The following is a 12286-nucleotide window of genomic DNA, read 5'->3' as shown; positions in this document are numbered from 1 at the left end:
CTCCCACACTATCCCCCCCTCACTATCCCCCCTCCTCCCCCCTCACTATCCCCCCTCCCCTCACTATCCCCCCCCTCCTCCCCTCACTATCCCCCCCTCCTCCCCTCACTATCCCCCCCTCCCCCTCTATCCCTCCCCCCTCACTATCCCCCCCTCCTCCCCTCACTATCCCCCCCCTCCTCCCCTCACTATCCCCCCCTCCTCCCCTCACTATCCCGCCCCTCCTCCCCTCACTATCCCCCCCTCCTCCCCCTCACTATCCCCCCCTCCTCCCCCTCACTATCCCCCCCTCCTCCCTCACTATCCCCCCCTCCTCCCCTCACTATCCCCCCCTCCTCCCCTCACTATCCCCCCCCTCCTCCCCCTCACTATCCCCCCCTCCTCCCCTCACTATCCCCCCCTCCTCCCCTCACTATCCCCCCCTCCCCCCTTCCCCTCACTATCCCCCCCTCCTCCCCTCACTATCCCCCCCTCCTCCCCTCACTATCCCCCCCTCCTTCCCCCTCACTATCCCCCCCTCCTCCCCTCACTATCCCCCCCTCCTCCCCTCACTATCCCCCCCTCCTCCCCTCACTATCCCCCCCCTCCTCCCCTCACTATCCCCCCCTCCTCCCCTCACTATCCCCCCCTCCTCCCCTCACTATCCCCCCCCTCCTCCCCCTCACTATCCCCCCCTCCTCCCCTCACTATCCCCCCTCCTCCCCTCACTATCCCCCCCTCCTCCCCTCACTATCCCCCCCCTCCTCCCCTCACTATCCCCCCCTCCTCCCCTCACTATCCCCCCCCCTCACTATCCCCCCTCTCCCTCACTATCCCCCCTCCTCCCTCACTATCCCCCCCCTCCTCCCTCACTATCCCCCCTCTCCCCCTCACTATCCCCCCTCCTCCCTCACTATCCCCCCTCCTCCCCTCACTATCCCCCCCCTCCTCCCCTCACTATCCCCCCTCCTCCCCTCACTATCCCCCCCCTCCTCCCCTCACTATCCCCCCCTCCTCCCCTCACTATCCCCCCCCTCCTCCCCTCACTATCCCCCCCCTCCTCCCCTCACTATCCCCCCTCCTCCCCTCACTATCCCCCCCCCTCACTATCCCCCCCTCCTCCCCTCACTATCCCCCCCCTCCCCTCACTATCCCCCCTCCTCCCCTCACTATCCCCCCCTCCTCCCCTCACTATCCCCCCCTCCTCCCCTCACTATCCCCCCTCCTCCCCTCACTATCCCCCCCCTCCTCCCTCACTATCCCCCCCTCCTCCCCTCACTATCCCCCCCTCCTCCCCTCACTATCCCCCCCTCCTCCCCTCACTATCCCCCCCTCCTCCCCTCACTATCCCCCCTCTCCCTCACTATCCCCCCCTCCTCCCCTCACTATCCCCCCTCCTCCCTCACTATCCCCCCCCTCCTCCCCTCACTATCCCCCCTCCTCCCCTCACTATCCCCCCCTCCTCCCCTCACTATCCCCCCCTCCTCCCCTCACTATCCCCCCCTCCTCCCCTCACTATCCCCCCCTCCTCCCCTCACTATCCCCCCTCCTCCCCTCACTATCCCCCCCTCCTCCCCTCACTATCCCCCTCCCTCCTCCCCTCACTATCCCCCCTCCTCCCCTCACTATCCCCCCCCTCCTCCCCTCACTATCCCCCTCCCTCACTATCCCCCCCCTCCTCCCCTCACTATCCCCCCTCCTCCCCTCACTATCCCCCCCTCCTCCCCTCACTATCCCCCCCATCTCCCCTCACTATCCCCCCCTCCTCCCCTCACTATCCCCCCCTCCTCCACCTCACTATCCCCCCTCCTCCCTCACTATCTCCCCCTCTCCCCTCACTATCCCCCCCTCCCACTATCCCCCCTCCTCCCCTCACTATCCCCCCTCCCCTCACTATCCCCCCCCTCCTCCCCCTCACTATCCCCCCCTCCTCCCCTCACTATCCCCCCTCCTCCCCTCACTATCCCCCCTCCCCCTCCTCCCCACTATCCCCCCTCCTCCCCTCACTATCCCCCCCCTCCTCCCCTCACTATCCCCCCTCCTCCCCTTCACTATCCCCCCCTCCTCCCCTCACTATCCCCCCCCTCCTCCCTCACTACCCCCCCTCACTATCCCCCCCTCCTCCCCTCACTATCCCCCCTCCTCCCCCTCACTATCCCCCCCTCCTCCCCTCACTATCCCCCCCTCCTCCCCTCACTATCCCCCCCTCCCCCCTCACTATCCCCCCCTCCTCCCCTCACTATCCCCCCCTCCTCCCCTCACTATCCCCCCCTCCTCCCCTCCCCTCACTATCCCCCCCTCACTATCCCCCTCTTCCCCTCACTATCCCCCCCCGCCTCCCCTCACTATCCCCCCCCTCCTCCCCTCACTATCCCCCCTCCTCCCCTCACTATCCCCCCCTCCTCCCCTCACTATCCCCCCCCTCCTCCCTCACTATCCCCCCTCCTCCCCTCACTATCCCCCCCCTCCTCCCCTCACTATCCCCCCTCCTCCCCTCACTATCCCCCCCCTCCTCCCCTCACTATCCCCCCCTCCTCCCCTCACTATCCCCCCCCTCCTCCCCTCACTATCCCCCCCTCCTCCCCTCACTATCCCCCCCTCCTCCCCTCACTATCCCCCCCCTCCTCCCCTCACTATCCCCCCCTCCTCCCCTCACTATCCCCCCCTCCTCCCCTCACTATCCCCCCCTCCTCCCCTCACTATCACCCCCCTCCTCCCCTCACTATCCCCCCCCTCCCTCCCCCTCACTATCCCCCCCTCCTCCCCTCACTATCCCCCCCCTCCTCCCCTCACTATCCCCCCCTCACTATCCCCCCACTATCCCCCCCCCTCACTATCCCCCCTCCTCCCCTCACTATCCCCCCCTCCTCCCCTCACTATCCCCCCCATCTCCCCTCACTATCCCCCCCTCCTCCCCGCACTATCCCCCCCCTCCTCCCCTCACTATCCCCCCCCTCCTCCCCTCACTATCCCCCCCCTCCTCCCCTCACTATCCCCCCCTCCTCCCCTCACTATCCCCCCCCCTCCTCCCCTCACTATCCCCCCCCCCTCACTATCCCCCCCCTCCTCCCCTCACTATCCCCCCCTCCTCCCCTCACTATCCCCCCCTCCTCCCCTCACTATCCCCCCCCCCTCCTCCCCTCACTATCCCCCCCCCTCCTCCCCTCACTATCCCCCCCTCCTCCCCTCACTATCCCCCCCCTCCTCCCCTCACTATCCCCCCCTCCTCCCCTCACTATCCCCCCCTCCTCCCCTCACTATCCCCCCCCTCCTCCCCTCACTATCCCCCCCCCTCCCCTCACTATCCCCCCCTCCTCCCCTCACTATCCCCCCCTCCTCCCCTCACTATCCCCCCCCCATCCTCCCCTCACTATCCCCCCCCTCACTATCCCCCCCCTCCTCCCCTCACTATCCCCCCCTCCTCCCCTCACAATCCCCCCCCTCCTCCCCTCACTATCCCCCCCCTACCCCTCACTATCCCCCCCTCACTATCCCCCCCCTCCTCCCCTCACTATCCCCCCCTCCTCCCCTCACTATCCCCCCCCCTCCTCCCCTCACTATCCCCCCCCCTCCACCCCTCACTATCCCCCCCCCTCCACCCCTCACTATCCCCCCCCTCCTCCCCTCACTATCCCCCCCCCTCCCCTCACTATCTCCTCCTCCCCTCACTATCTCCCTCCCTCCCCTCACTATCCCCCCCTACCCCTCACTATCCCCCCCTACCCCCTCACTATCCCCCCCCTCCTCCCCTCACTATCCCCCCTCCTCCCCTCACTATCCCCCCCTCCTCCCCTCACTATCCCCCCCCCTCCCCTCACTATCCCCCCCCCCATCTCCCCTCACTATCCCCCCCTCCTCCCCTCACTATCTCCCCCTCCTCCCCTCACTATCCCCCCTCCTCCCCTCACTATCCCCCCCCCTCCTCCCCTCACTATCCCCCCCTACCCCTCACTATCCCCCCCTACCCCTCACTATCCCCCCCTCCTCCCCTCACTATCCCCCCCCTCCTCCCCTCACTATCCCCCCCTCCTCCCCTCACTATCTCCCCTCCTCCCCTCACTATCTCCCTCCTCCCCTCACTATCCCCCCTCCTCCCCTCACTATCCCCCCTCCTCCCCTCACTATCCCCCCCCTCCTCCCCTCACTATCCCCCCCCTCCTCCCCTCACTATCCCCCCCCTCCTCCCCTCACTATCCCCCCCTCCTCCCCTCACTATCCCCCCCTCCTCCCCTCACTATCCCCCCCCCTCACTATCCCCTCCCCTCCCCTCACTATCCCCCCCCTCCCTATCCCCCCTCCTCCCTCACTATCCCCCCCTCCTCCCTTCACTATCCCCCCCTCCTCCCCTCACTATCCCCCCCATCTCCCCTCACTATCCCCCCCTCACTATCCCCCCCTCCTCCCCTCACTATCCCCCCCCTCCTCCCCTCACTATCCCCCCCCCTACCCCTCACTATCCCCCCCTCCTCCTCACTATCCCCCCCCTACCCCTCACTATCCCCCCTCCTCCCCTCACTATCCCCCCCTCCTCCCCTCACTATCCCCCCCCCTCCTACCCCTCACTATCCCCCCCCTCCTCCCCTCACTATCCCCCCCCCTCCTCCCCTCACTATCCCCCCCTCCTCCCCTCACTATCTCCCCCCTCCTCCCCTCACTATCCCCCCCTCCTCCCCTCACTATCCCCCCCTCCTCCCCTCACTATCCCCCCCCCTCACTATCCCCCCTCCCCTCACTATCCCCCCCTCCTCCCTCACTAACCCCCCTCCTCCCCTCAATATCCCCCCCTCCTCCCCTCAATATCCCCCCCTCCTCCCCTCACTATCCCCCCCTCCTCCCTCACTATCCCCCCCCTCCTCCCCTCACTATCCCCCCTCCTCCCCTCACTATCCCCCCCTCCTCCCTCACTATCCCCCCCTCCTCCCCTCACTATCCCCCCATCCTCCCCTCACTATCCCCCCCTCCTCCCCTCACTATCCCCCCCTCCTCCCCCTCACTATCCCCCCCCCCTCACTATCCCCTCCCCTCCCCTCACTATCCCCCCCCTCCCTATCCCCCCTCCTCCCCTCACTATCCCCCCCTCCTCCCCTCACGATCTCCCTCCTCCCCTCACTATCTCCCTCCTCCCCTCACTATCCCCCCTCCTCCCCTCACTATCCCCCCTCCTCCCCTCACTATCCCCCCCCTCCTCCCCTCACTATCCCCCCCCTCCCTCCCCTCACTATCCCCCCCTCCTCCCCTCACTATCCCCCCCCCTCCTCCCCTCACTATCCCCCCCTCCTCCCCTCACTATCCCCCCCCTCACTATCCCCTCCCCTCCCCTCACTATCCCCCCCCTCCCTATCCCCCCTCCTCCCCTCACTATCCCCCCCTCCTCCCTTCACTATCCCCCCCTCCTCCCCTCACTATCCCCCCCATCTCCCCTCACTATCCCCCCCTCACTATCCCCCCCTCCTCCCCTCACTATCCCCCCCCCTCCTCCCCTCACTATCCCCCCCCCTACCCCCTCACTATCCCCCCCTCCTCCTCACTATCCCCCCCCTACCCCTCACTATCCCCCCTCCTCCCCTCACTATCCCCCCCCTCCTCCCCTCACTATCCCCCCCCCCTACCCTCACTATCCCCCCCCCTCCTCCCCTCACTATCCCCCCCCTCCTCCCCTCACTATCCCCCCCTCCTCCCCTCACTATCTCCCCCCTCCTCCCCTCACTATCTCCCCCCTCCTCCCCTCACTATCCCCCCCTCCTCCCCTCACTATCCCCCCCCTCACTATCCCCCCTCCCCTCACTATCCCCCCCTCCTCCCTCACTAACCCCCCTCCTCCCCTCAATATCCCCCCCTCCTCCCCTCAATATCCCCCCCTCCTCCCCTCACTATCCCCCCCTCCTCCCTCACTATCCCCCCCTCCTCCCCTCACTATCCCCCCCTCCTCCCCTCACTATCCCCCCCTCCTCCCTCACTATCCCCCCCTCCTCCCTTCACTATCCCCCCCATCTCCCCTCACTATCCCCCCCCTCCTCCCCTCACTACCCCCCCCCTCCTCCCCTCACTATCCCCCCTCCTCCCCTCACTATCCCCCCCTCCCCCCTCACTATCCCCCCTCCTCCCCTCACTATCCCCCCCTCCTCCCCTCACTATCCCCCCCTCCTCCCCTCACTATCCCCCCTCCTCCCCTCACTATCCCCCCCCTCCTCCCCTCACTATCCCCCCTCCTCCCCTCACTATCCCCCCCTCCTCCCCTCACTATCCCCCCTCCTCCCCTCACTATCCCCCCCTCCTCCCCTCACTATCCCCCCCTCCTCCCCTCACTATCCCCCCCTCCTCCCCTCACTATCCCCCCCCTCCTCCCCTCACTATCCCCCCCCCCTCCTCCCCTCACTATCCCCCCCTCCTCCCCTCACTATCCCCCCCTCCTCCCCTCACTATCCCCCCCTCCTCCCCTCACTATCCCCCCCTCCTCCCTCACTATCCCCCCCTCCTCCCCTCACTATCCCCCCTCCTCCCCTCACTATCCCCCCCTCCTCCCCTCACTATCCCCCCCCCTCCTCCCCTCACTATCCCCCCCCTCCTCCCCTCACTATCCCCCCTCCTCCCTCACTATCCCCCCCTCCTCCCCTCACTATCCCCCCCCTCCCCTCACTATCCCCCCTCCTCCCCTCACTATCCCCCCCCTCCTCCCCTCACTATCCCCCCCTCACTATCCCCCCTCCTCCCCTCACTATCCCCCCCCTCACTATCCCCCCCTCCTCCCCTCACTATCCCCCCTCCTCCCCTCACTATCCCCCCCCTCACTATCCCCCTCCTCCCCTCACTATCCCCCCCCCCTCACTATCCCCCCCCTCCCCTCACTATCCCCCCCTCCTCCCCTCACTATCCCCCCCTCCTCCCCTCACTATCCCCCCCTCTCCCCTCACTATCCCCCCCCTCCTCCCCTCACTATCCCCCCTCCTCCCCTCACTATCCCCCCCCTCCTCCCCTCACTATCCCCCCCATCCTCCCCTCACTATCCCCCCCCTCCTCCCCTCACTATCCCCCCCCTCCTCCCCTCACTATCCCCCCCCTCCTCCCCTCACTATCCCCCCCCTCCTCCCCTCACTATCCCCCCCTCCTCCCCTCACTATCCCCCCCTCCTCCCCTCACTATCCCCCCCTCCTCCCCTCACTATCCCCCCCCTCCTCCCCTCACTTTCCCCCCCTCCTCCCCTCACTATCCCCCCCCCTCACTATCCCCCCCCTCACTATCCCCCCCCCTCCTCCCCCTCACTATCCCCCCCCTCCTCCCCTCACTATCCCCCCCCTCCTCCCCTCACTATCCCCCCCTCCTCCCCTCACTATCCCCCCCTCCTCCCCTCACTATCCCCCCCTCCTCCCCTCACTATCCCCCCCCTCCTCCCCTCACTTTCCCCCCCTCACTATCCCCCCCCTCACTATCCCCCCCCCACTATCCCCCCCCTCCTCCCTCACTATCCCCCCCTCCTCCCCTCACTTTCCCCCCCCTCACTATCCCCCCCTCACTATCCCCCCCCCTCCTCCCCTCACTATCCCCCCCCTCCTCCCCTCACTATCCCCCCCTCCTCCCCTCACTATCCCCCCCTCCTCCCCTCACTATCCCCCCTCCTCCCCTCACCATCCCCCCCCTCCTCCCCTCACTATCCCCCCCTCCTCCCCTCACTATCCCCCCTCCTCCCCTCACCATCCCCCCCCTCCCCTCACTATCCCCCCCTCACTATCCCCCCCCCCTCCTCCCCTCACTATCCCCCCCTCCTCCCCTCACTATCCCCTCCTCCTCCCCTCACTATCCCCTCCTCCCCTCACTATCCCCCCCCTCCCCTCACTATCCCCCCCCTCCTCCCCTCACTATCCCCCCCCTACCCCTCACTATCCCCCCCCTCCTCCTCACTATCCCCCCCCCTACCCCTCACTATCCCCCCCTCCTCCTCACTATCCCCCCCCCTACCCCTCACTATCCCCCCCTCCTCCCCTCACTATCCCCCCCCTCCTCCCCTCACTATCCCCCCCTCCTCCCCTCACTATCCCCCCCCTCCTCCCCTCACTATCCCCCCTCCTCCCCTCACTATCTCCCCCCTCCTCCCCTCACTATCCCCCCCCCTCCTCCCCTCACTATCCCCCCCTCACTATCCCCCCTCCCCTCACTATCCCCCCCTCCTCCCTCAATATCCCCCCCTCCTCCCCTCACTATCCCCCCTCCTCCCCTCACTATCCCCCCCTCCTCCCCTCACTATCCCCCCCTCCTCCCTTCACTATCCCCCCCCATCTCCCCTCACTATCCCCCCCTCCTCCCCTCACTACCCCCCCCCTCCTCCCCTCACTACCCCCCCCTCCTCCCCTCACTATCCCCCTCCTCCCCTCACTATCCCCCCCTCCCCCCTCACTATCCCCCCTCCTCCCCTCACTATCCCCCCCCTCCTCCCCTCACTATCCCCCTCCTCCCCTCACTATCCCCCCCCTCCTCCCCTCACTATCCCCCCTCCTCCCCTCACTATCCCCCCCTCCTCCCCTCACTATCCCCCTCCTCCCCTCACTATCCCCCCCCTCCTCCCCTCACTATCCCCCCCTCCCTCCCCTCACTATCCCCCCCCCTCACTATCCCCCTCCTCCCCTCACTATCCCCCCCTCCTCCCCTCACTATCCCCCCCTCCTCCCCTCACTATCCCCCCCTCCTCCCCTCACTATCCCCCCCTCCTCCCCTCACTATCCCCCCCATCTCCCCTCACTATCCCCCCTCCTCCCCTCACTATCCCCCCCCCTCCTCCCCTCACTATCCCCCCCCTCCTCCCCTCACTATCCCCCCCTCCTCCCCTCACTATCCCCCCCTCCTCCCCTCACTATCCCCCCCTCCTCCCCTCACTATCTCCCCTCCCCCCCTCACTATCCCCCCTCCTCCCCTCACTATCCCCCCCTCACTATCCCCCCCCTCCCCTCACTATCCCCCCCTCCTCCCCTCACTATCCCCCCCATCTCCCCTCACTATCCCCCCCCTCCTCCCCTCACTATCCCCCCCTCCTCCCCTCACTATCCCCCCCTCCTCCCCTCACTATCCCCCCCCCCCCTCCTCCCCTCACTATCCCCCCTCCTCCCCTCACTATCCCCCCCTCACTATCCCCCCCTCCTCCCCTCACTATCCCCCCCTCCTCCCCTCACTATCCCCCCCCCCCTCCTCCCCTCACTATCCCCCCCTCCTCCCCTCACTATCCCCCCCTCCTCCCCTCACTATCCCCCCCTCACTATCCCCCCTCCTCCCCTCACTATCCCCCCCTCCTCCCCTCACTATCCCCCCCTCCTCCCCTCACTATCCCCCCCTCCTCCCTCACTATCCCCCCTCCTCCCCTCACTATCCCCCCCTCCCCTCACTATCCCCCCCTCCTCCCCTCACTATCCCCCCCCTCCTCCCCTCACTATCCCCCCCTCCTCCCCTCACTATCCCCCCCCTCACTATCCCCCCCTCCACCCTTCACTATCCCCCCCTCCTCCCCTCACTATCCCCCCCCCTCACTATCCCCCCCTCCTCCCCTCACTATCCCCCCTCCTCCCCTCACTATCCCCCCCCTCCTCCCCTCACTATCCCCTCCTCCCCTCACTATCCCCCCCTCCTCCCCTCACTATCCCCCCTCCACCCTCACTATCCCCCCCTCACTATCCCCCCCCCTCACTATCCCCCCCCCTCCCCTCACTATCCCCCCTCCTCCCCTCACTATCCCCCCTCCTCCCCTCACTATCCCCCCCCAAGTCCCCTCACTATCCCCCCCTCCTCCCCTCACTATCCCCCCCCTCCTCCCCTCACTATCCCCCCCCTCCTCCCCTCACTATCCCCCCCCTCACTATCCCCCCCTCCTCCCCTCACTATCCCCCCCCTCACTATCCCCCCCTCCTCCCCTCACTATCCCCCCCTCCTCCCCTCACTATCCCCCCCTCACTATCCCCCCCTCCTCCCCTCACTATCCCCCCCTCCTCCCCTCACTATCCCCCCCCTCCTCCCCTCACTATCCCCCCCTCCTCCCCTCACTATCCCCCCCTCCTCCCCTCACTATCCCCCCCCTCCTCCCCTCACTATCCCCCCCCTCCTCCCCTCACTATCCCCCCCTCCTCCCCTCACTATCCCCCCCTCCTCCCCTCACTATCCCCCCCTCACTATCCCCCCCTCCTCCCCTCACTATCCCCCCCTCACTATCCCCCCCTCCTCCCCTCACTATCCCCCCCTCCTCCCCTCACTATCCCCCCCTCCTCCCCTCACTATCCCCCCCTCCTCCTCTCACTATCCCCCCCCTCCTCCCCTCACTATCCCCCCCTCCTCCCCTCACTATCCCCCCCTCCTCCCCTCACTATCCCCCCCCCCTCACTATCCCCCCCTCCTCCCCTCACTATCCCCCCCTCACTATCCCCCCCTCCTCCCCTCACTATCCCCCCCTCCTCCCCTCACTATCCCCCCCCTCCTCCCCTCACTATCCCCCCCTCCTCCCCTCACTATCCCCCCCTCCTCCCCTCACTATCCCCCCCTCCTCCCCTCACTATCCCCCCCTCCTCCCCTCACTATCCCCTCCTCCTCCCCTCACTATCCCCTCCTCCCCTCACTATCCCCCCCTCCTCCCCTCACTATCCCCCCTCCTCCCCTCACTATCCCCCCCTCCTCCCCTCACTATCCCCTCCTCCCCTCACTATCCCCTCCTCCCCTCACTATCCCCCCCTCCCCTCACTATCCCCCCTCCCCTCACTATCCCCCCTCCTCCCCTCACTATCCCCTCCTCCCCTCACTATCCCCCTCCTCCCCTCACTATCCCCCCCTCCCCTCACTATCCCCCCCTCCCCTCACTATCCCCCCTCCCCTCACTATCCCCCTCCTCCCCTCACTATCCCCCCTCCTCCCCTCACTATCCCCCCCTCCCCTCACTATCCCCCCCTCCCCTCACTATCCCCCCCTCCCCTCACTATCCCCCTCCTCCCCTCACTATCCCCCCTCCCCTCACTATCCCCCCTCCCCTCACTATCCCCCCTCCCCTCACTATCCCCCCCCTCCTCCCCTCACTATCCCCCCTCCTCCCCTCACTATCCCCCCTCACTATCCCCTCCTCCCCTCACTATCCCCTCCTCCCCTCACTATCCCCCCCTCCCCTCACTATCCCCCCCTCCCCTCACTATCCCCCCTCCCCTCACTATCCCCCCCTCCCCTCACTATCCCCCCTCCTCCCCTCACTATCCCCCCCTCCCCTCACTATCCCCCCTCCCCTCACTATCCCCCTCCTCCCCTCACTATCCCCCCTCCCCTCACTATCCCCCTCCTCCCCTCACTATCCCCCTCCTCCCCTCACTATCCCCCTCCTCCCCTCACTATCCCCCCCTCACTATCCCCCCTCCTCCCCTCACTATCCCCCCCTCCCCTCACTATCCCCCCTCCCCTCACTATCCCCCTCCTCCCCTCACTATCCCCCCTCCTCCCCTCACTATCCCCCCCTCCCCTCACTATCCCCCCTCCCCTCACTATCCCCCCTCCTCCCCTCACTATCCCCTCCTCCCCTCACTATCCCCCCTCCCCTCACTATCCCCCCTCCTCCCCTCACTATCCCCTCCTCCCCTCACTATCCCCCCCTCCCCTCACTATCCCCCCTCCTCCCCTCACTATCCCCTCCTCCCCTCACTATCCCCCCTCCCCTCACTATCCCCCCTCCTCCCCTCACTATCCCCTCCTCCCCTCACTATCCCCCCTCCCCTCACTATCCCCCCTCCTCCCCTCACTATCCCCTCCTCCCCTCACTATCCCCCCTCCCCTCACTATCCCCCCTCCTCCCCTCACTATCCCCCCCTCCCCTCACTATCCCCCCTCTCTCTCTCTCTCTCTCTCACCCACACTGGGACATTCTCCGAGCCGCCGCCGTTGTTGTTGCTGCTCCGATTGGACGGTTTGAAATCAAATCTCGTTGGCGGGTGTTTCTCGCGCAGGCGCAGCGCCCGGAGCAGCCCGGGAATTGTAGGCCTGTCCCGCAGAGCGGGAGACTACATTACCCAGAGTGCCCCTCCCAGAGCCCCGCCCCCAGAATGCTCCCCCCGCCGCCAGAGTGCTCCTCTTCCCGAAGAGTCATATATGACTCAAAACGTAAACTCTTTCTCCACAGATGCTGCCCAACCTGCTGAAGTTTTCCTGCACTTTGTGATTTCAAACAGCCAGCATCAACAATATTGTATTATCCCTACTTTCCAAGTCTTTCTTGCTAATTCCATATCCTCACTTCAGGCAGCAGCCTATTTCCGTATATTGTTTATAGTGTGGATCCCCAAACTGCATGCAACACTCCAAAAAA

At 67.1% G+C, this 12286-nt stretch overlaps 1 protein-coding gene across 2 annotated transcripts in view; it reads right to left on the bottom strand.

The window, feature by feature from the left end:
• Positions 1-11921, bottom strand: part of arhgap19 (Rho GTPase activating protein 19) — a 64289-nt gene extending 52368 nt beyond the window's left edge. For both annotated transcript variants that reach the window (XM_072479765.1, XM_072479766.1), the window contains exon 1: positions 11832-11921. In XM_072479765.1, the coding sequence (XP_072335866.1) occupies positions 11832-11845 (14 nt within the window). In that variant the 5' untranslated portion in view covers positions 11846-11921. The remainder of the gene's footprint in view (positions 1-11831) is intronic.
• Between the last annotated feature and the right edge of the window lie 365 nt (positions 11922-12286).

The sequence above is a fragment of the Scyliorhinus torazame genome, chromosome 16 (assembly GCF_047496885.1).
Source record: "Scyliorhinus torazame isolate Kashiwa2021f chromosome 16, sScyTor2.1, whole genome shotgun sequence".
Classification (NCBI taxonomy): Eukaryota; Metazoa; Chordata; class Chondrichthyes; order Carcharhiniformes; family Scyliorhinidae; genus Scyliorhinus; species Scyliorhinus torazame.
This window is presented reverse-complemented; position numbering and strand designations above follow the sequence as displayed.